This window comes from Columba livia, chromosome 4 (genome assembly GCF_036013475.1).
Source record: "Columba livia isolate bColLiv1 breed racing homer chromosome 4, bColLiv1.pat.W.v2, whole genome shotgun sequence".
Taxonomy (NCBI): domain Eukaryota; kingdom Metazoa; phylum Chordata; class Aves; order Columbiformes; family Columbidae; genus Columba; species Columba livia.
Genome location: NC_088605.1, coordinates 69,691,239 through 69,718,869, shown reverse-complemented (window position 1 = coordinate 69,718,869; position 27,631 = coordinate 69,691,239). Strand labels below are relative to the sequence as shown.

The 27,631-nt window shown below is 37.8% G+C and overlaps 1 protein-coding gene across 50 annotated transcripts in view; it reads left to right on the top strand.

Annotated features, from left to right (window-relative positions):
- ANK2 (ankyrin 2) overlaps positions 1 to 27,631 on the top strand; it is a 365,851-nt gene that overhangs the window by 200,775 nt on the left and 137,445 nt on the right. For 26 of the 50 annotated variants that reach the window (XM_065062198.1, XM_065062208.1, XM_065062200.1 and 23 more), the window contains 3 exons: positions 14,433 to 14,534; positions 25,772 to 25,870; positions 27,237 to 27,335. In XM_065062198.1, the coding sequence (XP_064918270.1) occupies positions 14,433 to 14,534; positions 25,772 to 25,870; positions 27,237 to 27,335 (300 nt within the window). Of the gene's footprint in view, positions 1 to 800; positions 1,281 to 14,432; positions 14,535 to 25,771; positions 25,871 to 27,236; positions 27,336 to 27,631 lie in introns of those variants that run through there. The other 24 variants (XM_065062207.1, XM_065062243.1, XM_065062234.1 and 21 more) reach the window with 1 other exon arrangement.

The following is a 27,631-nucleotide window of genomic DNA, read 5'->3' as shown; positions in this document are numbered from 1 at the left end:
ACTCATGGGTGGCATGTGCATTGCGATATGTTCAATGGGACTCTTACTTACAGACAGTCAGTCTGTCTTCATTATCTCCATTACCTTAGCTGTTCCTGAAGCATTTGAAAACTGCTGCTTATTTCTCAGCTAACTTTGTGCGGGGGTTTTTTGTTGTGATCTTTATTTGTTTGTTTTATTTGGGCCTCATCTGGACTAATGGGTGGATTCCAAAACACAGTCTTCAAAATTATTTTTATCCTGCTGGCAATGATTGTAATAATCAACTCAAACTTAGAGGGAATGTCCTTATCTCAATATTGGTGCTGGTGGTTTGATTGTTTTGTTTTTCTTAAATAATTAGTATTGTAGATAAAAAAAAAGCATAACCCAAAACATCAACAAAAAACAGAACTATATCAGATATGACATAGGCAAGAGCTAAAGAGATCTAACATCGGGGTTGTCCTTTTTGGTTACATTTGAGCTCCTCTGAAATCAAACCCAGTGGATGTATACGCTCAAAAGCAAACTCATCACAGTCAATATCTGCATGAAATACCATATGAATCACTGGAATGAAATGGCCATGAAATCTGGACTCATACATTTTCTCTTGTTTCGTAAATATCAAATAAATGCAACTTGAATTCATCCTCTTTTTGAGGTAGAAACTCAGAAGGCGTTAGCAACATTCTGAAATTTAGTGCTTTATGTAAACACCGAGACTGAGAGCAGTAGGAAAAAATCAAAACATTCAAAGGCATGCAACTGGGTAATTCAATAACCCTCACATGTAGAGGCATTTCACTCAGTGGGACCTTAACTCGCCGTGCTGGGCAGGCTGGCTGTTCACTGGGAAGAAAGCGGTTCCCCCCCACCCCACCCCAACGCCATTTACATGCATAGCTGGCCTGGTAGGTGTAAAAATAGACAGGCAGCGCCTGAATTGGAAATGGTCACCGACTGCTGCCTGCAGTTGCTGGGGTTTCGGGTTCTCCGTGACACGGGACGGCTCGGGGAAGGGAGCCTGGCGGGAGCGGCCGGGGAGCGGAGCAGCGTGATCCTCCTCCTGGATCATCAGCACTGGCTGTCCCTGGGGACCACTGGGCACCCTTGGCGGCACAGGGGCGATCCCACTTGTAGGAGTTAGCAGAAGAACTGATATGGGCAATGCACCGATTTGCCAGGCTTGTCATTCAGATAAGGGTTTAAGAACGCACGGGAACATACAGGACTTGGATAAAAACTCTGACTATTACGGATGCAACAGTGAAGAAAGTAAAGAACCTCAAGCCCTGGTAAGTCTCGGCTGGAGGAAACGGGAACTGAAGGGAAAAATAAGATCAGGGTTGTGTATGTTAGATTTGAAAAGGATTTATTTGCTGAGCCTGAATCTTACTTGACAGTCTGCAGTATTAAGAGACCTGCTCAATGTATCCTTGTTCAAGCTTTACTTTTGTTGTTGTGACTGACTGTAATTTAAAAGCTGCTGTCGCTAAGGTGTACAGTCTTTTAAAAGTATTGTTAGCTACCAAAAGGTTTAGGTATAGGAGAACACCATCCATGAAAGAAGTCCTTCAGATAAATGGATGTAATCAATTATCCCGCATAACATGATTGCTATAAATAAGCCTGCATCGATCATTCTATAAACTGAACTATTTCTTCATTTAAACTGTTGTCTGTCCAGTATGTTACGTTGTTTTCTGTGTTTGCAGTAGAGACAGAGCCCCACAGATCGTTATGCAGATGAAGGTTACAGTGAGTGGGACCAGGCGCATGTAATGGGGTTACACTGGTGACTGCAGGACTTGAGAGTTAGGCATGCAGTAAGTCATTATATAATAACAGTAATCTCAGTATTTGCTCTGCAAAATGCAAGAAAATAGAAAAGAATACTTGTATAATGTCTATAGAAAATTAAGTGCTTCAATTATAATTTTTTTCTTTTTTTCTTCCACTGCTTGGGAAATTCACTTATAAAATGATTATTTCAATCAAAATCGGCAATGAAAGGGGGTAGTGTTAAAACAGCCGGGCAGAACAGGAAGCTCAGAAAAGTGTTAATGTTGATACATCCAAATTGTATGTTCGCCCATGTTGATCTGAAATAAAATTGCTCTCGAGTCAATATTATGCTTTGCACTTGCACGAGTTACTGCAGTGCATCATAGGAAATGTAGTTGAGATGAGCTGCAGTGTTCGTAAGGAAAGACAGGACTGGAGGTGCTCGCAGCAGCAGCTCACAAGAATCATAGCAGAACAAGAAGTTCTGCTTTCTCCTAGAAAACAAGTGTAATGCTCTCTGGGTTTTCTGCTAGGAAATTTTCTTGGCTGAAATTTTCTAAACAGTTCTACTACTTATTTCAGTGACAACACAGTGGGAACAGTTCTGGAGAAATAAAACTTCCTTTGAGCTAAAACACGAAATTAAACTATTTATTTGAACTTGGAGACAATTTTTTTTTTTTTTTTCAAACAAGCGGTTTTGGGTTGAATTAACAAAAAAGCTCCAGCATTTGTGATGGGAGACGTGCAGTCGGAGGGAGGGACAGTGCAAGCACAGGACTCCCCAGGGCAGCGGGCTGGGGGGAGGACAGGCCTGCTTCCATTGCTGAGCGTGTGGGTTTTACTTGTTTCAGACACACACTATATTTCCCTTAAGGTGGATGTTCTGAACCTGTTAGACAATGTGTGGAGGTTGCCTGTGACACAAGTAAGCAAATACAAATACAAAACAGTTCTCTCTGAATTCACAGTCTCCAAGCTGCCCTTCTGCATAAGGTCAGGTCTTTGAAGAAACAGGAGTGAGCCAAATCTAGCAGCATGTGATCTTTATTTTTTTTCCTGGATACTTTTCAGCCAGCCTTCAGAGCTTTTCATAGCAGGCAGAGATCAATGCTAAAGGGAGAAATTGTACATGTTTTTTTCCCAAGCTGGAATATAGTATCCAGGACAATCCCATGTTACCTATACATTTTGTATGCTTTTACATAGTTGTAGCCATGTGTGCTTAGTTTATGATGCTTGAGAAACAATGCCACATCAAGCTCAGTATGATGACTACATGACTCTCGTACAATATACAAAATTCAGAATAATTCAGTTAGTATTCATCCAACTCAAATGGCAGAACTGGTTTGCATAATCTAATATTCTCTAAACTAAAATCAAATACAGCCTGCTGCTTCAGGCCCATCTTGCTAAAGAAATCGTGAATGTGTTTGTTTGACCATCCTGAATTGTCCAAATGATGCCAAATAACTTTATCAGCTGAGGAGTCAAATTATGGTACTGAGTTCAATAACAGCAGTTACCGAGTTTGAAATGACAGCAGCATTACAAAACTCCAACTATTTAATAATCACACATCATAGATTTAATTACTTCTGGTTTTCAATGTGCTGAAACTAAGAGATCTCAGATGACAAAACACTGGGGTTCGTTGCATTCGTCATACATTATTCTCCCTCTTTGCTTAGATATTTTATCTTTGTATTTGCTCTTGAAAGTACCTGATCCAGTCTTGCTTCATAGTGCTGGAAATATGGCTGTATCACATTGTATTTCAGACTATCTATGGCTTTATGAGTTTCAGGGCAGGGTCATTATAAATTGCTGCTGCATCAATCAGAGGAGGAGAGTTCTCTCTCTGCTCAGAGTGGTGGACTTGGCAATGTGGACTTTATGTCATTGTATGAGACAGCGGGAGAGTCAATATGGGGAGCTGATGTGAAGCATCGATGCTGAGAAGTGATAAACTGTGCTGATTGGGAAATAACTGTATTTGCAGAATGTGGGACTCAAGGTGCAGTCGGTTCCTCTCACTCCCGTTACTACAGCAAATATGAGTGAGTGCCAGAAAGTTTTAAATATTTAAGTAGGCCAGAGCCATGCATTACAGTCTTCTAAAATGGAGGCCTGCAGACAGTGGAAAATGCAGCAAAAGAGCTATTAATTCTGCGTATTTTAGACACCTTTAAATGGCATGTATCCATTATTATTATTCTTAGCCATAGGGAGCCTATGTGGTCTGCTTGAATTAGAAGTGTAGTTTCTATACAGGTGAAGTTAGATGAAACTGGTTCCTGTCCCTGCTGCCCAGAGCTGAATTATTTGAAATTTAGACCCAGGATTACAGGAGTTTTGTTTTTACAGGTAGTGTTGAGCTGGGAATTAAAGGGAAGCAATGACTGCTTAATATCATGACCAATATACAAGCAGCAAATGTCACGGTTAGTGAAGAGTAGGGTTTTGCCAGGTTTAGATATGCTTCAAGCGTAACTCCCAGATGCTTGGGAATAAATTAATATGAAGTGTGAAAAGGAAATTATCTGTTCTAGGTACGAAGCTCTTTGCAGGATTCCTAAAACAATCTCATACGTGAAACTTGCTTTCTTTCCACAATGGAGAAAGGTAAAAACTCTTCATTTACTGCTATAGTATCCATTTTACCTTTCTGTACAAGTAGGGTCTTTAGGATGAGTCTTGCTGGCAGAACAGGCATCAAATTAGAAACTGCTGCATTTTAATAACACCCATTTTGTTTGCACCTATTTTAATCCTCCTCAAAGGAATGTGAAATATTTTTTTTTGCCTTATGGTATCAATAAATTTGAATCAATGGGCAATTGGTTAATGATGTTTAGGTAAGTAAAGCTGTTTGATTCTTTAGCACTGATAGTGTTAGAACGTTTATTCTATTAGAAAATGTCCCTTTGATGGTAAGAGAAGTGACGGAAGATGATGAAGAATTAGTGAGAGAGGTAGAATTCTCTGTCAACAGTCTGTCATAAACTTCAATTACAGGCTAGATTTTTGTTAAGCCTAGTTAAAACCAAATTCCTGTTAGATATGTTTGGAATGGCATCCTAATAATTCTTTCTAGAGGTGTTCTAGTATTATTACCTCTCTATTTAGGGACATCATTAGTAATGGAAACTTGCCACAGAAACCATTTGTATGCCTGCCAAGTTCTAAAAGTTGTTAGTCGCACCTCAAAATCTCAATATACAGAGTCCTCACTCAAATTTCAACACAGGAAACTTTCCCACTAAGCAACAAATTTATCCATTTCCATTTTTAGAGTATTTTAAAGTCTTGGTAAAGACTTGAACTTTTTTCTAGTTTTTAGGATTGCCCAGACTATGGTAAAAGCTTTCATTCTTAAACCCAAATTCTGCAGGTTTTGGTTTGGCGTGTGGTTGTGGGTTTTGTTTTATTTTTTTTCCCTGATTTTAAAATCCAGGGTATGTTTTCAAGATGCTTTTGAGATTGAATTTTTCTGATATTCACCCTGATGAGTGTAATTCAGATTTGTACACGTTGTTTCCAAGCTGGGACTTATACCAAAATATTTGTATGTTTTTGAGAATGTGAATCAGGGATTACACATGATGAAGTTCAACTGGTATTGAAGTGTTGTTCTGGATTAGGACTCTGTTGTTGATGCCACTTAATATTTTAAAATCAGTATGGATTAAAGTAACTTCTATGATTTCAAATACTGTATTTGGAAAGAACATGCAGCGGAGCAAAACACTTCCATTCTTTTTCATAGAAAACTATGCAGTTTTGCCTCAGTTCTCACAAATCCTTCATTGACATAGTAAAAGTCAGCTGGCAGCGAGTCCAGTATGTCAAATTAATGAACATAGTGGGAGGACTCCTACAGACGTCTGTGGCAGCTAAGTATCATAAAGGGCTTATAGAAGTCATTTACTCCTTGGCTCAAGTAAGAATTGATTTTACATCAGTTTTTTCTTCCTCTTTTGCTGCTGCTGCATTTGCTAATATTGGCCCAAACTCAGCAACACAGTTATGTGTGTATTTAAACCTAGTCTTTAGTGAAGAACTTAAACATACTTAACTTGAAATCAGTTGGACTAAATAAGTGGCAAAAATTAATAATACGCTGAAGTGTTTTGCCAGATGTAGTTCTTTATTCCTCGTCTGGTTAAAAACAAGGCAGAACTGATGAAACGTTATACATTCCAGTGGAAAGAAAAGAGGGGCTGGATGGCTGGTATCCTGCAAGCTCTGGAATTTCAAGGAGTTGTTTGCAAAAGAGTCAAAGGTGTCAAAGTACAACAACCGTCATAAAATAGAAGTTGTCCCTTATGAATACTAGGAAATTTTCACATCCATATCAAAAGACAGAATAGTTGAAGCCTGGCTCTTCCATTAACTGTGCATTAGTAAAAATTAGAAGGGTCCAGAAGCATGTAAAAACTCAGTTGTGTCCTTCTGGAGCAATCTTGTAGCAGGAACTGGTATTCAGATAAAGCTGTTAGCAAGGCATAGTTTTCTGCTCCTTATGTTACTTAAAAATATATGTTTGTTGGGGTAGGGTAACAGTAGAATCTTTCCAAATACCAAATGCAGCTTTCTGAGAACAGTCTTCATAGTAAGATGTGAAACTGTTCTGACCTGCTACAAAACTGTCACATGCAAATATTAAAATTACTGGAAGAAATATTTTAATTCATCAGTTACTAAAAATATGTTGGAATTATAATGCATGTGTTATTTTATAATGTGCTTGTATCATAGTGCATTCGTCAACCTAGTTTTATTATCTTAGCTTCTTTTTTTGCAATGGCTCTTTGCCTCTCCAGTCATACCAATGAAATTAATTTCTCAAGGATGTTCTAAGTCTTGAGTATTGCTACACACTGTACTACTTTGGGCTGCAGCCTCTTTGTCTAACATAAGAAAGCTTTTACCAGTATGTATAATAAACACGAGCAACATTCCCACCTACACTGGCCCTGTATAATCTTGGCTCCTACACATCCTTTAGCAGATCTAATGAGAAAGTATTAATTCTGAGGAACATGGGATGTAGTGAAGGGGTCACCTCTAAATTCAGTCACCTCTGTCACAGGCACCTGTGTTACGCAGTGATTTTCTTTGTTTAAATATGTGCAAGCTAGTTTTGATTTGAAATCACTGCATGTTTTAATCCTGGGTCATATGTAGCATATAGCACAACAGCTTTTTCTTTTCTTATAGCTATTTCACTGGCTTGTTACTACACAACGGTTTTTGCTGTAAATAGCAATAATCTTTATTTCTAAGTTTGGACCCATGTCAGTACTGTATGTGACATTACGATAAGAACAATTCTGGCCAGAGTTCCAGCTCAGTGCTGGTGAAAGTGGTGCCAACTTCTCAGTCTCCTTCATGACATTCTGTGATTAATTGGCCAAAATACTCAAAGTGCCTTAAATTATTTAGATGCATAGAATTTACTTAAAAGAATATTTTTATTTTTCTGATTTTTTTAACCATCACCAATGTAGAGAGATAGACCCCTGAGATTAAGATAATTAAACACTAGATTTTATTAGCCACATCTTGGCAGAGAGTATTTGACTTCCTAGTGATCTTTTGTCTTTTAAAGCTTGTCTTCCTCTTCACACTTCACAGGTCCTGTGGTTCAGTTTCTCATTTAATTTTTTTTTAAAGGTTAGTTTATCGTAAGGTCAGTAACGTTTTGGTTGTATTGTTGGTTTTGTTTTGTTTTGTTTTTTGTGGACAAGAAGATGCTTTTGATTATGAGAGAGAGGTGTTGTTTAGTTAAGGTTGCAGTTTTAGCATTGTAGGCTTTTTAGTTCAGCTGTTTACTAAAAATTCTATACAACCAAATGTGCATAGTAGGGTGAATTAAATCTGATATGCTTATATGTGTTTGAATGGGAAAACCTCTGTGAGGAAAATACTTTTTTTGAAATTGAAATAAGAAAATTGGCACGTTGTTCCTCCAGGAATTTAGATACTGAAATTTCTTTAAGATCTGAGATTCAGTCTGTCTTCCTTCATGTCTTCTAGTAAATTAATGGGAGGAAGACATGTATGTTTATAAACAAAGGAAGTGGCTTTGAAAGTAAAGCACTATTGTATTTCTTTTCTCTCTGAAGATTAATGTTATTTCATTAGACGCTGGGAAAATATGTTTCCATTATAGCTGTTATCATCCCATTTAACTCATTTACCAGTGTTATATTACTGAGCCTGTGCCATTGCAAGTGCAAGATGTAGCTCATGTTCTGGCATGCACATCAGAACTGCAGGCTGAGACTCTGCCGTGATAGTTTAATTGAAAAAAAAAGGAGGCAAAAAAAGCACAAGCCTTCACTTTCTTGCAGTCATTGTTGCATCTTAGGTTTGCAGTTCACAGTATCACCATTGTGCTGTTGTGATGCCCTTTGGAGATCAGCAGCACTTTCAGCTCAATGTAAAGAAAAATAAAAATCTTAGAATCATTTTGGTTGGAAGAGACCATAACCTTAACCTAACTCCAGCACTAAACCATGTCCCTAAGAACCTCGTCTAACTGCCTTTTAAACCCCTCCAGGGATGGTGACTCCACCACTGCCCTGGACAGCCTGTTCCAATGTCTAACAAGCCTTTCCATGAAGAATTTTTTCCCATTATCCAATCTAAACCTCCTCTGGTGCAACTTGAGGCCATTTCCTCTCGTCCTATCACTTGCTACTTGGGAGAAGAGACCAACACCCTCCATGCTACAACCTCCCGTCAGGTAGTTGTAGACAGGGTACAAAAGATAAAATGTGAGTAACGGAGAAACTACCTGGTAAGCTCAAGAGAGAAACAGTTTCATAAGGAAAAAGAATTCCTTTTGAAGTTCCATCTTTTACATTTGATGAATGTGTTGGGTAATGGTAACACCTCATCTGTGCCGGTTTTAGAGTTACACCCAATTAAGCAATGGCTGGTTTGAACAGATGGTTTCAGAAATCAGAGATTAACCAAAGCAATTGGGACAAAATTTAGTGATTGTCCCAAGGGTATGAGCATAAATTTATACTCTAGAAGATACGGCATTATAAAAAAAATATGTTTACGTATCTGTCATTCCCCTGCTTCTTTTAAGTACTGAATAACATCAAGAAGCCACAAAATACTGAGTGTATATTATGTAACTTTTTTACTGCAGTGAGCTGAATTCTCAATTTCAAGCATTACCTGAATAGATTAACATGTTGAACCACAGGTCAATTAAGAGCCTTTAATGAAGAAAAAGAGCTAACAAGCCATCATAATTTTACTAATTATTGAAACTGCTGTTGAACAAACACTCACAACTCTGAAGTTTGTAAATGGCGTTAACACGGTCAGATAACCTTGAAGACTCCCACATTGACAAATTCTGTCTTAATGCTGATTTTTATGTGAAATAATAATACAGGATTCAATTTAGCAAGAAAGTTTTTATAACTACTAGTGATTTTGAGTTTCTTGATTTATATAATGCCTACAAGTTAATAGCAGGTTTTGCTTACATACTGATCAGGGCCAACCTCTTAAAAACCTGTATCTAAATAAATTTTCTCTATAAAAAGCACTATGTCCCAGAGTGGATGCTTGAAGGATAAGTTTAAAAGGGTTGTTACTATTCAGATACACACTTTAATACACATACAAACCAAAAATGTTGATGTATAAAATTGCTATTTGGCATCAGTTTTGAATTCTGGTTTTGCTGTCATTCAATTAATAAACTGTATTTAATAGATGAGAATTGTTAGTAGGTCTTGTTGCTAGACTGTTCTCCCACAGTGATTTGTTATTATGGACAGGCTGGGGTCATTCACCTCATTTGGAGGGGGAGGGCCGAGAAGCCAACCTGCAGGAATAATTTTACTATAGACATGACTTGAAGCAAGTATTTGGATGGTTTGGATAATGTTATTATATTAGACTTGTCCTTTAGCTCTTGAAAACTGAAGCTTCCTACTCCCTCAGTCTTTCCTTGTGCATGAAGCTGCTTTCACCAGCAAATTTGAATCACTGGAGAAATTCCTGTGAGTTTGGTACAGCATATGACTTCAACACCGCACATCATGATTTATTTTGGCACATCTCTATAAAATGCATTTCAGAAACAGGCACATGTTGTGCACGATTAGGAATGTGGGATGCTATGAGATGGGAAAGGCAACTGGAGTGAGAACAGAGGACAGAAGGGGAGGTTTATGACTATTTGTATAAAATACTAGTTTCCATATGTGATTTAATTACTGAGGCTCCCTGAGCTATATTTTTCAAATTTGGGCAAAATTCTGGCAGTACAATTAGAAAGTTAGAAGTTGAATCCACAGCCTTGCATTCATTTATTGTTACATCAGGGATGTCTTTATTTTCTTGTGCAACATCTGACAACTGGGTACTTATAAAGAACACTTTTGCATTCTGCTGTGAGTGCACTGAAGGTTATAGTGTTTTTTTTTTTCACATCACAGTTTATTCATAGTGCTCTGAAAAATTCTCATTTCTGGTTGAAATTGTTTTTTATCAGTTGAAAGTTAATAAAGAAAAGTTAAAAGATAGGTGTTGTTTATAAGGTTCGATAACACGAAATATTCCTGACAAATCCATAATGTGTATTAGAATTGCATTGTAAACAGATTTTAAAAAGAAGTTAAAAACCAAAGTAGTTATCAAATACTTGTACTCGCATTGCATATGTATTGGAAGTTGGTTGTTGTTTTTTGTTTGTTTCTTTGTTTTTATGGTGACTATTGTCCTTCTGTGATCAATGTTTGGCTTCTGTAGAACTGCAAGTAATAGTCCAGAATTGATTATGGCTGCTGTAAAAAAGTTCTCTATGGAGCAGTCAAATGTGAATGTTAACTACTGTTAGTAGTGCATTTTTGATAGAACAGCTTGGATTTCTCAATTTAGTACATTAGAAAAAGGTTGTTAATTCAACAGACTGTCAGTTTGTCCCATGCCATATAATATCAGCTAAGTATTCTTCAACCGTTGTCTTATTCTAATAGCATATTGACATATTGATTAGATGGCACAGTCTTAGTGGCCACATGTAAACAAAGTGATCCTTAGTTCTTTATGACCTGAACTATTTGTGGTATGGTGAGATGCCACCTGAGACTTTACAAATTAACATGTCATCACTGGAGTTTCCCACATTGCTAGCCTCTCGTGTTCGTCTGGTTGCTGGTAGCTGCTCAAGGCATGCTCTTCTGCAGTCCTTTCTCTTCCTTACTGGTAGAGTGCTTGGTTTTGAGTCTGATCTGCACACATGCATATAACTCCTAAAAATCTCAGAGGTATGTGCATGGGAAGAGAATATGTGATAGATATCATATGGTGCAATGGACTCCGGCTTCATGTTTTATCTTCTTTCTTGTAAAGAAAGTGTGTTCAAACGACAGTTTGTTGACAGATTTTCTTCACCAGTTGAGAAACTAGTGAAGACCGATACGCTGGCTTCTGCGCCACTGAAATGCATCATGTAGTCATGTAAATCGACGTGTAAGGAAACAAAATATTTCATGAGATTACTGAATTAATTGGAAAAGCCCACAGATCACAAATCATGGCTTCTTAGCATGTTAAGATTACAGAAAACCATGGGTGGTGGCTCCCAAGACAATCTTGTCAAAATGTATTTGAATTCATAATGTGCCAAAGTGAGTAAATTGCTGAGACAGTAGTACTGACAAAAATGCTTTTTAAAGACCTTGAAAGAATGAGGAAAAGGAGAGCCTACTGATGACCTACTGAAAAATTATAGTTTACAAACCAAACCAGGAAAGGAAATACAGATATGAGTACTCCTTACTTCTAGGACTTCAAAACACAGTGCTGAATCTTTTGTATATTTCACAAAAGCTCGCACTGGTACCTGTAAGTGAATTTGTATATGAAGCAGCTGAATTGCTGCTTCATGTCTTTTATCTGTGTGTTCAAGTTTGATTTAAATGAGAACATCATGCAAGTCTGTGAGAAACCATTTTGAAATAGGAGAGGCCAGACTGTGAAAAGATGGGTACAATTATATTCATCTGACATCAGTACATGATACAGTGAGAAAGTTCATAAAAAAACCAAAGATCACGTGGGCTGTGATTTTCAAAGGCACTTAAATGGAGCATCAAGGTCTCATTGTGTTTCACTGGGGTTTTAGCAGTTTTGTTAGTCTTTTATTCGTGGCCACGCACTGGTATTTCAGAGTGAAAACACACATAGCAGGAGATGCTCCTGGGATAAAAGTGCCTGTTACAGGGTCCTTATCATTAATTCATAATAACTCTTCATGTATACAAGAAGTCCATATTCTGCATTGTGATTGATATTCAGGTATACATAATATGTCTTGAAGTGAGATAACATGACACTAATTTAATTTTGAGAAAACAAAAGCATGAATCAAGGAAATGAGAATCTGTTTTGTAAGCGCTGCTTGCATCTTCTTAGCCAGAAACAAATGGAATTTATTAGTATGGTCTTAGCTACAATCTGAGCTTCCAGCATTAATTGGAACTTTAACATTTTTAGCCTTTCATGTTACTCTGTGTGAAAGAAAAACAGGCAATGATTGATTCATCCCTAATAAAACAGAACTTATAGTTGTTAAGTTGTTGCATCATTCTCTCTTAACCTTTTAAAAGTACAGATGATTTCAGTTTTGGCATGTGAAATTACTGTAGTAGTAGTAAAGCATGAAAAAAATGGGGGAAATGAAAGAAAAATGTGTGTTCTATTGAGTGCAAAGTTGCTTTTCCCATTAATTTCAAGAATGTCTGGATTTAGCCCTGATGTGCTCTAATATTTGTTCTTGGTTAATGTTTTTACCAAGTCAGTTGATTTTTCAAGGGTATTTAAACATGAAAACATAATTTTGCTTCCTTATGTGCACATACACATCATAGGAGAGGGTGCAGTGCTCATAGCTGTCCTTCAATCTTAAAAGGTATCTCTTTCAAGTACCTATGGAAATGTGCTCCTCTGTCAAGCCTCATCTGAGTGCCTGACTCAAGCCTGAAGCTATAGAAGGGTTCTGTCAGTCTGAATTCCTGTGCTACCTTCCTTTTCACCCTGCTGTGCGTTGAGAAAGACAGTCTGTTTTCTTAACAGTAAAAGATGTGGAAAATGTGCTGAAGTTTGCTGAAAGGAATTTAAAAGGAAATATTTTTGTCTTGGCATGTAGCGCAGTTGTAAGAAGAATCATTCTGATGGCGTCCATCTGTTGCAGATTAAAATAGGCTGGAATCGAGGATTGTGAAGAGAGTTAGTACAGCGTGATAAGTAGGGTGACCAAAATAAATGCATCGAAATGGATTGGGTGACTGAAATAAATGTCTTTGTCAATCTGTATTAATAAGCTGAAAGTGGGAGGCTTCTAGGATGTTCTCAGGATGTGAAAGAGTGATTTTCACCTGGTGTTTCTGGCAGGGAGGTGAAATTATGAGAATCATGCTCAATCAGAGGTGTTCCAGTGGAACACCAAGTACTAGTCCAATAGTGTGCATACCCTTCTGTGCCTCGCTAATTATGTCCCCAGAAAACAGGCTTTTACAGTTATTTATCTGCTTTTTAAAACATGCTCCTTCTCTATTTATTTATTTAAAGTGTGAAAATTGTTACTCTGTGTGTGTTCTCAAATGCTTATTCTGTTTAATCATTACTTCTTTTGCACAAGGTATTTCTCCTGGTATCACCAGTTGCATTAGTAGCCGGTTTACCTGTGTGTAGGTTCACATGTGGGTGAACATCAAAGTGTATGCTGGTTTCAAACAGCCAATGTAATTTCATGCTGTAACCATAAATAAAGGCAAGACTGGCACATTCCTTGCTCCCTTGCTTAACAGTACTTCCCACAATCTAGCTGAAAAAATGAAAACATGATAGATTTTTTTTAACCTATAAATGCTAATGGCACTTTAAATGCAAATGTATGAATGCAGGCAGGTTAGGAGTGAGCATATTTACAGCATTATCCTGGATTTAGATACTCAGGCTTGAGTACTTCATCCGCTTTGTTCTATGGTTAGCTACACTGGCAATGCTACCCAGGTTTGTGGGAAGTTTTTTCCTTTAGCATGCCCCATTTCTGTGTCACAGCTGATTAAATATTTCCACAGGACTTTTTTGCTCTTGTATATTGTTTTTTCTCCAGTGTGTACCTCTCTGTTAAGCCAGTGTGTGTGCACAAATATACATTGTAGTCATGTAACTTTTAATGACAAGTACAAATCCAAAACCAATATATGTTTTGTTAAGTAGCATACCCAATAACATAATTGATTATTATTTTGTAGAGTTTTGAGCATATATATAAAAACCCAAAAAACGGTGGCTATTAAGTTGACACTTGTTTTTTTCTTGTTGCTAGTATCAGTGACTATGTTTTTTGGTTTTTCATTGGTTCTGCATAAATTCTGAACTTAAGCAATCATTGCACTATTTTGCTTGCTCTGACAGGTCTGCAGTTCTTTTGTGCCAGTATTACCTTGTTTGAGTATGTATATGCTATTTAATGCAGATACAATTCAAAGTCAGTTCTCTTCATAATTTTATTCTTCTACAGCATAAAGTGTAGTAACCTTCCACTGGTGATGAAGTTGTGCTCTCTTTTAAGCAGGAGCTAACTAGAGATTGTTTTCTTCTTTTCACAGTCTGACAGCAATGCAAGCTTTCTCCGAGCTGCCAGAGCTGGGAATCTGGACAAAGTAGTGGAATATCTGAAAAGTGGAATAGACATTAACACATGTAATCAGGTAAGATATCTAAAAGACCGAAGTTGCAAGAGTGAGTTGCAAGAAACTCCCCTCAAAATCTATTTTGTTCAGGCTAGCTTACTTCATAAGGTTTTGATTCATCTCGAGCTTCATCTTCAGTCTTGTTCTTTAGTGGTATCTTTCTACAGTAAACTAACAATGTCCATAAAATCGTGGTGTTTTTAGAAAAGCATTGCATTAGCATTTTCAGGCTTCTCTTTCCTACCAGTTTCCCACAGGTATGGATATGTAAGTTAGTGAAGTACCTATAATCAACACATAAGGTGTGCTGTGGTAGTCAAACACTAATGGATCCGCTATTGTGATGTTCCAGTTCTAACTGAACCACTGAGCATATGTATATAGAGTTGCATTCCTCAAAATACTCAAGTTGTGCAAAAAAGCTCTAGTTGTGGAAGTTATTCTATTATGTAGTGTTCTTTGGATACAGGTAAATACTATGATAAAATACACCTGGATAGCAAGTTGAAGGTTCTCAGTAATTCCGGCTGGTTTCTTTGTAGAAAGCTACAGTTGAGATGTTTGGAAGCGTCTGTGTTCTGCAAAACCCACCACCTTCCTGGTCTGCTTGGCTTTGCATTGCTGTAATAGAATGAGATTGATTGTCCTGAGACACAGTAAGAGAGGTGTTTCTGCTCCTAATGTAAATTGTGTCCAGGAGCTGAGCTGGTAGTTGCCCTGGATGAACCTATTACAAATAAATAAAACATTTAGGAAATAAGACTGTATTTAGCTTTGGAATTAGTAAAGAAATGATATTATTATTCCATTAAGCTGTGACAGCTAATAAACTGCTCTCCAGGGCAGCCAGAAGAAAAAAGGCTGTTGAAACAGCATTTCTAGTTTGTTTTTATTTATTTTTTTAATGACTGAGGTAAAAGGTACACATTTTCCAAGTCCATCATCAGGCTGAAAGCTTGAGTTGTTTCCTGCTCTGATAACTATGAATGTGGGCTTTAGAAGCCATGGGCTTCTAAGGCAGCAAATAAATGCTACTAAGGCATGGGTTTTCTTTGGTAGCAAGAGCAATAAGCTCACATGAAATATGAAATCTTAGTTTTTCTCAAATAATTTTAAGAAAGTCGTTGGGCAGTATGCTCTGGAATAGTACCCTGCCAGCGGTGCTGGTGGCAAATTCCCCAGTCTTTGGAATTTGGGTTGAAATTACTGTGTCTCTGAACCCTCCTTGAAGAAACCAATATTTTGTTTTCTTCTTTGATATCGGGAGGCCACTTCTGTGAAAATTGTTGGGGAATTGATTTAGAAACCTTTAAGGGAATTGCTTTGGAAGGGCAGAAAGAGTTCTAATGAGTTTTTCAAAGACAGTATTTATGCATCATCTTCTTGCTTTTATTTACTTGTGGTAGACCTTGAACTTCTTGTAAGAAAGACCTTTCTACTGTTTTGATCAGTCTCTTTTGCATTTCTGGTGCATCTTTAACTTCAGTGGTTCAGTTCTAATGATGATTTTCTTGGTCTGTTGGTTATTTAATGTCCAAACCCCTTCCTGGCCTTCATAACAATTTAGAAGGGATTTTTCACAACTCTGTAGTTAGTGCATGACCTCAGATATTTTCAGTGGGTTCAAAAACACTTCTTCGTTTTGAAGTTCAAAGGAAGCAGGAGCAGGTTTTGCACTCCACAGTGCCAGCCTCCTCCCTTAGGAGCGGCTGCTGGCACTGTAGAGGTAATTGCTGCACTAAGATCAGATCCAATTCCAAATGTGGACTCACGTAATAGAAAGAGCAGTATACTCTCTGGCCATTATAGAAATATTCTAAACTACTTAATCACACTGAAAGCAGTATGGTCAGCCAATTGTTTCTCCTTAGCCACCCCACACAAAGCACCTGATCCCCTGTGACCTGAGATGCGGAAGTCTGAGGTTTCCCTTGCTATTTTTGGGAGATCTCAGCCTGTAAGTAAACATTCAGTGGGTGGTATTTTCAGCTGACTAGCTAGCTTGTGTCCAAGCAGATTAAAATCTTATAGCTCACTTGCATTTGGAATGCAATTCTGATTACCCTCAGTTGGTTAGAGAGAGTAGCCATGGTTTTTAACCTTGTTTCACAAAACTACAAACTTAGGTATGTTTTTATCACTACTTAGATATGTTTTTGTCTCTGGTTAATCTTCTCTATAAAATAAATTGTTTTACTTATTGTTATAAAAGGGTACTTAAACTTTCTGCTTAAAATACTACCTTTCAGGAAAGTTATTACTGCTGTAAAAATGTACTGTTAAAGTTTCACCATTTATATGACTATAAGGTGATAGAATATTTTAGCTTGGCTCTTTTTTAAGTCTGTCATATAAATCCAATTACTTTTGCTTCATAGCATAGGGAACTGCATTTGCAATGCTTATTTAAGTGGCTAGTACCATCAAATTTAACAGGACTGTAACTGTGAATTAAAATAAGTATGCAAGTAAGTGTCTGCATCAGCCCTGAAAAACAGCTTGACATTCTAGTGAAATCAATGGCATTTCTTTGAAGGGACACTTGAAAGCTCCAGATGTATGGTGTCCAACTTTCCCCTAACTTTTAGCCAGATTTGATCAAAATTACCATTAACTGGACAATAGCTACCAATTTTGAAAGTAAAATTGCTTAAAGGATGTTTTAAAATAGCCTTAAAATCAGTAAATCATTCAATAGAAATATCACATAAGCTGTTTTGTGACTCATGCATCATGAGATGGACTAAAATTTTAGCATGCCATCTAAATAGAAACTTCAAAGATTACTCACCTTCATAGACTAAAGCATCGGGTTCAACTTCTTGGCAGCACAGATTATTCTGTTTGACTCCCACAATGGACGAGCTGTAAAGAACAAGAGTTCCTGGTGAAAAGGTGTAGGTTTTCAGGGAAAGTTTGGGAGCAGATAAGACTGTGAAGGTGCTGCCCCTGACATACATTTGACTGTACTATCTGTCTTGGGCAAGGGTTCTGTGAAGAACAACTGTTCATGAAAGGTGTCATTACTGTGGCATCCTTGGTTACACTCCCATATCCCTGCATGTAATGATTGTAAGAATAAACTCCTGTGCTTTGTCTGTGTTCGGGAACATAAGGAGTGCATCCATGCTGTTAAATGACCTGCCTCCCAAGTTTCAGCCTTGAGTCCTCGTTCCCTAATCATCCATGCTGTATTAGTTGGCTCTTGGGCTTCTTCTGCATAAAGCAGCTGGTGTTTTCTCTGAGTTGAGACCTGGGAGCAGTTCAGGGGGTGCTGAGTCCAGAGACCGCTCTCATGAAGCAGGGGAAGCCTGTGCTGGGGGAACTGCTGCTCCTCGTAGTTCCCCAGTGTATCTGAGCAAACCTTGGTTCCATAAGCCTTGTCTCAGACTGTGAGCCATGTTGTGCACAGCTTACTTAAAAAAAAAACCCCTAAACCAACAACAAAAGCACCCCACAACCCAAGAAAACCCAAACCTCCCTATGGGCTGCCCAGGCTGCTGTGGGCACACCGAGCGCAGGCAGTGTGAGCTGTGCTGTGTCGTGCTGCGGGGCACAGAGAGCCAGCGCTGACATAGGAATTCACAGCATGGGGGACAGGTTTTTTGAAGTTCCTTCATATTCTTTTCACAGAAGTCCTTACTTCTGTGAAAAAAGTATGTGTTCTATTTGAAAACTACATTTAAGTCCTAGTTAATTTAGTTTAAGTATGGAGCTAAGTACTACTCTGAAGAAGGCTGTTTTCCTGAACTGGAGCTTTATACTATCCAAATGTTATCTATACCACCAAGAAAGCCTCCACAGAATTCCTTGCTTCTTTTCAGATACTTACATGCTGACATTCAGACTGGAGAAATGTCAAAACTAATTAAAAAGCCCACAATTGTGGACACTATTTATTTTGGAAGGAGTAGATGGAAGAATAAGAAAGGAAGTAATCTAAAATATTTTGAGACATTACCTTCCCTGCTGAAGAAAAGCTGCAGATGATTATAGTAGGCATGTGTCAAATGGAGTTTAGGATACAAAAGGGAGAGTGGTTCTGGTGTCTGTGCCAAGGAATTTAATGATGAGCAGGATAAGAACTTGGGCATTCCATGTGCTGCTTAATGAAAATATACAGTAAGATTCTTGTCTTACTGTCTAGGAGAAAGTTTCCATTAAAAGACCTACTGTCAAGAAAAAACTTGACGAGTTATATGGGGCACAACCTGGTCAACTTCTAGTTCTCTGATTAGGAGAGAGTAAATTTATACTCAAGTTCTTATATTGAAATAGATCCAGCAAATGTTATGTCTCAGAATTATAGAATCACTTAGGTTGGAAAAGACCTTTAAGATCGTTGGGTCCCACCAATATTAACAAAAAGGATCAGCCCCAGGACAGTACAGTTAATATGATAATTTCTTTGAAAGATGACATGTCTTTCTTGAAGTGTTCATAGTCTTTTGCTTGATGTGAGAGGAATAAGACTAGAGTTGCTGCAGATTTTTCTTGTGTTGGAATTGCTTCCCTTCTGCAGCTGACTGGCAGGAGCACGCAAACAGTATATTGCCCAGCAGGGCTTGTTATACATTGACACTCTGGGTAAAATCAAAGCTGGACGAATGCAATGTCTGGGTTAATTTAGGAATTATTCTAGACTACATGAAGTGTTTTGAACTCTCGACAACCAGTACAAACCAGAAAATGCTAAAATAACCCCTTTGCATCTATGAATAAAATTAATGTCTAATTTAGATTGTCTCAGCCCTGTTAGCCAGGAAAAACTGTCTGTGCACTGGATAATCCATTTTTCTGAAGACCCTGATGACTCTGTGGGGCTTCCCAAGTACAAAAAATGAACTGAGATGAGCATCCTACATCATCAGGACTAGCGGGCCCAATTTCTTATCGTGCACCATCCACTGAGCACATACAAGTGCTTTAGCTTCTTGCAAACTCTGACTCTGGTACCATATAAAATTGCTGAAAAAGCTTTTTGATATCTGAGACCCTCAGCTTCTGTTGATTAAGCATTACTGGTGTATTGTAAATTCTATTAGGAGTGGGAGCAGATTCTTCTTCTAGAGGTTGGGGAATATGCAATGAGACACAAGAGCTGCTACTGCAGCCTCAGAGTTGTTCCTCCTCCTCCGGGGGTTTGAATGGGGTGTCTACATGGTTGTTCCTGTTAAGGAGAAGAGCAAACACACTGTGCAAAATATAGGGGACATATTTTATTTTAGGAGTGAGATAACTGAATACTCTTTCAAAAATGAAGCCTTGTATATGCAGGGAAGGTTTTTTTTTTCTCAGTATAATGCTATTTTTAGACTAGTTCCCAACTAGGAAAACAGTGTATAATGCTGAGAATAAGCTTTCCTGAACAGAAATAACACAAGAAGATGCTTTCTTCAGCTTTAGCATTTATTTTTCAGATCCTAAGTTTTCATAGAAATCTGGTTTTGTAGATAATGAAAGTATCTCCCCAATTTAACTGTTTTAAAAATCTGATGTATCTTGATGGTTCTGGATATACTGAATACAGGGATTAGTTACAGTTATTAATATGGTTATATAGTTAATAATTAGTTATTAATTAATTGTGCTGCTTTGAATGCTACCTCCAGTTCATATCCTTTAATCTGAATTCAAGCAATGTAATCTATTCTGATAATAATAAATAATTTATATTTATTTCTGGAGAGAGTTAGAAATGTCAATGGACAAATTTCCCGTTTTAAAAGCAGTACCTTTAAAAAAAATCTAATTACTTATATTTTATAGGATGAAAAACTGATAGCCGTTGGAAATCTCTGATTCCTTTAAAGCTATTTTCCTTATGTTACAGATGTAGTTATTTTAGGACATGGTTGCTATTTCTAGTTTATATAGCAAGAGAAAACAACTTGCTTCTGAATCAATATTTAAAATGTTGACTAGCAAAATGAACTTTAAATTTACAGTAAGCATTTATGCAGCCCATAGTTGTAGCAGAAGTTAGACTCCAAAATCTGACAAATCTAAGGGTTCATCAGCTGTATGCTGTGTTTTGAAACAGAATTGGTAATACAAAAGGCAACACACAGTAATGTTTTCCCCATGTTGTCTTCAGAGGTTTGTCAGTTTTCATGGTGATAAAAGTTACTTTCTTGGAACGAAAAATTTATGATGGATTTTGGCATTTATTTTGATGAAGTCTTCTGTATTCACAAGGAATGTATGTTAAGTCAGATACCTTGAACAGAACAAGTTTCAACTATCAGGTAGTTTTTGGGGGCTGCCAGCTCAAAGGCTTTTTAAAACTTAGGTCTGTTTGGCTTTTGCTCTCATTTTGTTGGCTTCATTATAATTTGAGTAGTGTCTTGATTGCTTCAGTTACAGTGAGACAAAGCACCAGCTATTAATTACTCCCTTATTTAGTCCAAATAGAAAGCGGCGAACGCTCCCCGTAGTGCTAACTATAGACTGAAGTACCACTGTAGTCATAATGAGGTCGACAGTATCACAAGTTGATGTCACTCAGTAGGTTAATTCATTTTCATGAATTCATCTTCTATAAAGCAACATAAAGGGAGGATTTTCATAGTCTGAAATTATTTTTCCTTTTTCAACCATCCACTTTTATTTCTTTGTGATATTTTTGGGAAAAACTTTAACTTTCAGACTTGAGAATGCCATGCCCAGCTCTCTAATGTGCCCTTTCCCAAATCCTTCTTGAAATTATGTTGGCCGTGTGCACTTTTTACTTCCCCATGAGATTTATTCAGAGGAGAGAATTTGCAGCAACCTTAGACTGACATCTATTAGAGATATGGAGAAAAGTGTGTGACATTAACAAAGACTATGACATTGCTTTTTAGTCTCAGCTTCTGCTGTTGAGCGCAGATGCCTTCGTAACTCTGTCAAAGCACATAAAGGAATTAGTATGATCATGCAGAATTACTCACAACAGCTTTGTAATTTTCTTTGTTTTCGTAATTTATGCTTTGCTTTTGGCCCATTAGTCTATATAGGCCTGTGAACACAGCATCCGTGGAGGGAACTTTGTAAAAGTACATTGCATTTAATGCTTCAAGAGAATGTCATTACCAAAAAAAAAAAAAGAAATAAATTTTTTACTTGTTTTATTTTTGTTGACTGTCATGATGTTTTTTCTGACAGTTTCTTAAATGCCTTTCTAACCTTGTATAGCAAAGGCAAGAGTAATTAGAAACTCAAATGTTTGCAAACCTTCCTGGAAATTGTTGTGACTCAACTTCCATCAGAGTCAATGGGAGTTATAAGGTGTCAAGCTCTTAGCATAAAGGAGAGGGTTAATTTTGTTAATATGCAATCTTGCATCCTAATATTCTTAAAGATCTTAAGTGCTTAGTATCTTCAAACTGAAATAAACTTAAGGAAAGTAAGAATTATTATATTAACAAGGGTTGTTTTCTTTAGCGCAAAGACATTACATACTGAAGTAACATAAGCCAATGTTCACTTTTTTCTCAATTCCTTCAAACACTTTCCCCCATCAACACATTTTCTGTTGGGCTTATACTTCTCACTAACTTTCACCAGCAGAAGGTGAGTAAAGCTTTCCAGGACTACCAGGTTACTGTCTGTATGTGTCACAGCTGAGCTTAGATGGGAGTGTCAGTGAAGCTGTAGTAATGCTAGACAACTGCTGCGGCTGTATTTGGTCTTTTTAAGCTGACCTAAGGCAATACCACTATAGATGAAACCTTGCCCTAGTGTTGTGATCATGCTTCCATGTCATGCTCTCCCTAGCACTGGCCAGAAGCATGTGTGCCGCCTCATACTGAACGACTGAGGGACCTGATCTGCAAAAAGGTGGCTGGAGATAGAAATGAGCAGAGGAGAGGACAGGAGAAGCAGAGGCACTTCTGGTAGCTGTGCTGACTTCACTGATTTAAGATGTTCCTTGGACTATAGATTGATCTGCTGCTCTGCCAAGAAGTCTCCTTTCTGTGGGGTTGGTTTGCTTTGGCGTAACAGGGCTCGGCAGGAATAGTATGAGCCATCATTGCTGTTGGATGTAACAGTGATCTGGGTGATGTGCCAGAAGGAGTAAATAGCACAACAGGATTAACGCCACACCAGGCAGCAGCTGAAGAACTTCCATTCCATGTAAGGACCCTTCCAGAAGACAAGTGGGTTCAAAGGCAGAAGTACCATGGCCTTCCTTGGGTGATTTTCAGACAATAGTAGTGAGACAGTCCTGCGGAAAAAAACATGGCAGATATTCAGTTAGCTTAGAAAATACTGGTGATTTCTAGGACTTTACAAGAAATCTGTGGGCTTTTCTGATGCGGTGAAAATATGTAGGGTGACACTATAATAAGCGCTGTGAGCAGTAGTGGTGTGTGTGTGCATTGGTAGCACTCTACGGGGTATGAACTGCTGATGCCTCTGGCTCAGTGGTAAAAGAGAAAAAGAACTGAGGGAATGACGCTCTGCAGGAAAGCACTTAAAGAGCCAAGCTTGCAAAGCTTAATATTGTGTTCTTTTATGAGAGTTAGAATTACAAATAAGCCTCTAAAAGAAAGGTAGCTATGGTATACATATGCTTTGCAGGGAGTAGCAAGTCCCTATGCGGTACAGTTTTGCTTAGCAGACAACTAATTTCATCTCCCCCCACACACAACTTTTTGGTAGGCACGGGAGTGAAAAAGGGAAGTGTTAGAAACCTTTGTTGTTCTAAAATACAAGAATCCAGTTGACAAGAACGGAGGAGTTGCATTGATTAAATCTGAGCTTCCATAATCATAAGTAGCAGGGATCAGCAATGTGGGCTGGGAAATAATTACAGCATTGGTTCTGATTATGGAGGAACAAAGCTTGCTTTAAGGCTTCAGTCATGCTGGCCCTCAGCATTTAAAGTGTAGTGCTTGCTTTCTACTATTGCTTGCCCTGAACTACTTTATTTAAGCAATGACAGAATTTAAATGTCTAAAGTAGGAACTGTATTTAGGCTATAGTTTCTTTCTGTACCCTTTTTACTGCACCTCACTGTATTAATTTTGCTTATGTTTTAATTGTTAATAAATAAGAAGATCATATGTTGCAAAGAAACATAATCTATGCAGCAATATTAGCTTTCATCTGCTTAATGTGGTATCGTTAGATATGTGTCTTAGAGTTACGAATACAGACATTTTAAGAGATTGCTACTGATTAAGAAATGGGATGAGCCTTACTTTCTCCATGCTTTGGCACTCAGTAAACAAAAAAGCTTGCCATCAACTTTTTGCATTCCGAGGCATGTGTGTGCAAATAATTTGTGTAGGCCATGTAATATTGCTGTTTGTGGAATTCAGTCTGCTCATCAAGAGTTAAAAAGGTTAATAACATATCATAGCAATACGTCAGCTGTGTACAAGAAATCAAAGTTACTGTTCATACTTTCATAGAAAGTGTTGATGATTGAATCTGTGAGATTAGATATGAGAACAGGTCTTTGTTCTTAAACAACAAGAAGACCGCTGTGTGTTTCCTCACAAAATACTGTTTCAAAGCTTTAAACCACTGTAGGTAGTAATTATGGTTATTTAATACTCAATTGAGCTTCAAAAACAAGAAAGATTAGAATTTTCTGAAATGTTTTCAGCCTGCAAAAACTTCACTGACATGTACAGTGTTCCTCATCTTGATGATTGTGGTCAACCTCAACATATAATTTTGGCTAAAGATATATCCCTGTTCCAGGGCATGGCACTACTGCCACCCCTGGACTCTGCAGCTCAGTAGTAAGTGTGTTCCTCTGGAACAAAGATCTGGTTGCTGCTGCTTTACCCACGTAATAGGATTTGAAACCACACTTCTCGTTAACGTTTCCTAACTACCAGGCTGCACAAGGATATTCTTCTTGTGGCAGCGTGTGAATGTATCTTTCCTTCAATTCCTTTGCTTTTTTCATAGTTGCACTTCTGAATTTGACCACAAAATCTGCCTGTGCTGCTCATGTGAATGTAGAATTAGATGGAGTTACTCAGAAATGCATTTGGATTGCTGTGTCTGCAGCCATTGGACCCACTCCCATTAAATGCCTCCTGTGAAGTGCTAAGTGCTTTAAAATCCGACCGGGACTTACAGGCTTGAACTCCCTCTGTGGATGGACAAAGAAAAGACCAGAAAGCTGCTTGTTTATTTTGTAATCTAAATAACTGCTTAGAGGCAAATAAAGTCATAGGAATTACACAGTGCTAAACTTGCTGCAAGTTACTCAGATACCTGAGTATTGCTTATGATGCCTGCAATATGGAAAACAGCAGAATGCTTCAGGGCAATAGCAGTATCTGTTGCTGTCACCTGCCTGATGTATTGTGAAAGATACCATAGGATTCTGAAATATAGGTTGACAATTCAGTTAAAATAGACTGTCATGTTATATTTTTCCCTTGGGTAGAACAGGGATACTAGGAAGAGGAAGATCCAGTTTCCATGGCCAGAATTAATGAGACAAAGTATTCTATTCCTATTTAATATTAAAGGGATTTAGATGTTCACCTTCTTAGGCTGCCTTTTTTGAAACTCCTAGCACTTCATTAAATTTCTTTTCCTTTTTGAATGAGGTTACAAAACCTTGAAGTTTAGTGAAGACTTGCTCGTCAGAAACCAGCAGATGTATTAAGTCAAGGATCAATGTAATTTGCAAATCATGTATAATCATATTTATATCTATTTTTATATATATATACATATAATCGTGTATGGTCTAGTTGTGTTTTTGGTCTTCTATCTGATAACAGTTATCCCAGTGGAAGGGAGGAGAGCCCAGGGTTCAGGAAAGCTACATCAGCCTGGAATAATCCTGATTCAATAAACATATTCTGTGTAAATTTAGCTAAGTCCTGTGATTTCTCTGTGATGATAATACCTCAGTGGGGCTAGATAAGGTTACAGTAAACAGAAGGCAGATATGCACTCAAATTTTGAAATAATGGGTTCCATGGAAATACCCAAGGTAGTAGTCTAGGGAAATGTGAAGCTATCAGAAAGGAAGGAATCTTTTATGGATACTTGCTAGCTGCAAAATATGGTTTGTTTGGATGTCTTTGTTGCTATGAGAAAAATGTTATTGGAGAAGTTTGTCACACAGTGCCTTGGCTTAACTAGCCAAGTCCAAAATATCTGACTTATGTAGACAGCCAGCTAAGAGTTGTAATAGTATTCCAGCTAATAATCTTCTTCTTATAGCAGAGTAAGGTAGGAATGTGTATCTTCAGAACTGATATTTGTAATTGATATGGCCCTTGTGCTTACAGAATGGACTCAATGCTCTGCACCTGGCGGCTAAAGAAGGCCATGTGGGACTGGTACAAGAATTATTGGAAAGGGGGTCAGCTGTGGATTCTGCCACTAAGGTAATTCATGCATGCCTGTAAGTTTATTCACAAAAGGAAAAACCAAATACATGGGAGAAATTTAGAGAAAAAAATTAAAGTACAAAATAAGATAAGATAACTACTTCACTGATACTGGAAATGTTTTCAGTTTTTCATTATTTCCAATGACAAGTCTCCATTACAGAGAGACTGAATTTAGCTCAAAATAGTAGATTTATAAAAAAATCTGTGAAAGTTGGTAATTGCCTGTATCATATCCAAAGCCTTTTCACTCAAGGACACAATGGAAGAAAACACCTGTGTGATAATTTGTTTTGCCTTCAGCCTTTTCGCAGACAAGCACCTGCATATGTCAAAAACATTGACTCAATGTGTTATTTGTCTATGGATGGTATGTTCCTTGTCATTGGCCAGATTTGTTGGTTTGAACAATGGAATGTTTGACTCCTAGTGCCTAGGTTGGCTGACTGTGCTTAGCCTTGGATTCAGTTATGACCACTGTGTTCCTGCAGCTCATTTTTAATTTTTTATTATGATTTCTGATGAACAGGTTCTCCATCAAGGTTCAAAACTTGATCCTCAGCTCAAAGAGCTTCTTGCTGAACTTGTGATTTCCATCATTGGTGGAAAGATGTTCCCTCTTTCAAAAATATCTTTAAGTCAGCCCTCAGTGAAGCTGTTAGTAGAACCACCAGGTTCTAGATAGGATTTGGGGTTTTGTTCTGGATTTATGAACCTTGATTGATTAATAGAGCCATTTAAATATTGCTGCCAGGAAGAGTGAATGGCCTGGAAAAAATACGAAGCTCTTACAAAAGCAGTGGCCTACTGCACTGCTGCTGTTTTGTGAGAGATGATTTTTGTCGTGCAGTGCATCTCTTAATGCCTTTCAAAACTGCACATTTTAATTTTATGCCAATGAGAGAAGAGAAAAAAGGTGTATCTTCTGTGTTTAGAAAGTTGATTTCTGTTACTTAACCGTCAGATCTTCCTTTTGGGTCTTGTATTGGGAAATCTCATTTTACATGTGGTTCACAGATTGAATTTCAGGAATCCTAGATTTCAGCTACCTTCTACAGGGCATGATCTCTGGACCTGAATGCAAAAGAGCTGTTGGTCCATACTAAACTTTACCTAGAACTTCGTCACATGCCTCAATCAGATTCCATAATTTAACTCATAAGTTATGTTACGCTGTTAGGGTTACACAACCACTCACATCTTTGTGGCTGCAGCTACCAATTCTATCCCCTGTGATGTTTATGGGACATAATGGAACTGTAAGATAAAATTGTACTCAAAAAAATGAAGGTTATAAGGAACTGCTGGTTGAAATTATTCCTAATGAAGTGTAATGTCTTTCATTTTTTCCTCCGTGCAACAGAAAGGGAATACAGCCCTGCACATCGCATCCTTAGCAGGACAAGCTGAAGTTGTCAAAGTTCTCGTCAAGGAAGGAGCCAATATTAATGCACAATCTCAGGTATGATGCTGTTTTCCCTTCTCTCTTCTAAAAGTTAGTTCAATAAATTTGTAAGATAGATCTGAGATGTTAGGCAGTGATTCCAAACATCTAAGCCTTACAAATCAATCAAACTGAGGCTTACATAGCATTCACGGGTAAGTAGAATAAAAGGAAGTAAAAAAAAAATTGTCAAATAAATTGATTAATGTTTGTAAATGCTACCTTAACTATGGCAACTGTCTGTAGCTATGAAGAACTGAACAGATGGTATAGATGAGGACTTTATATGATAAAGAAACTGCGTCTTTCTGAAG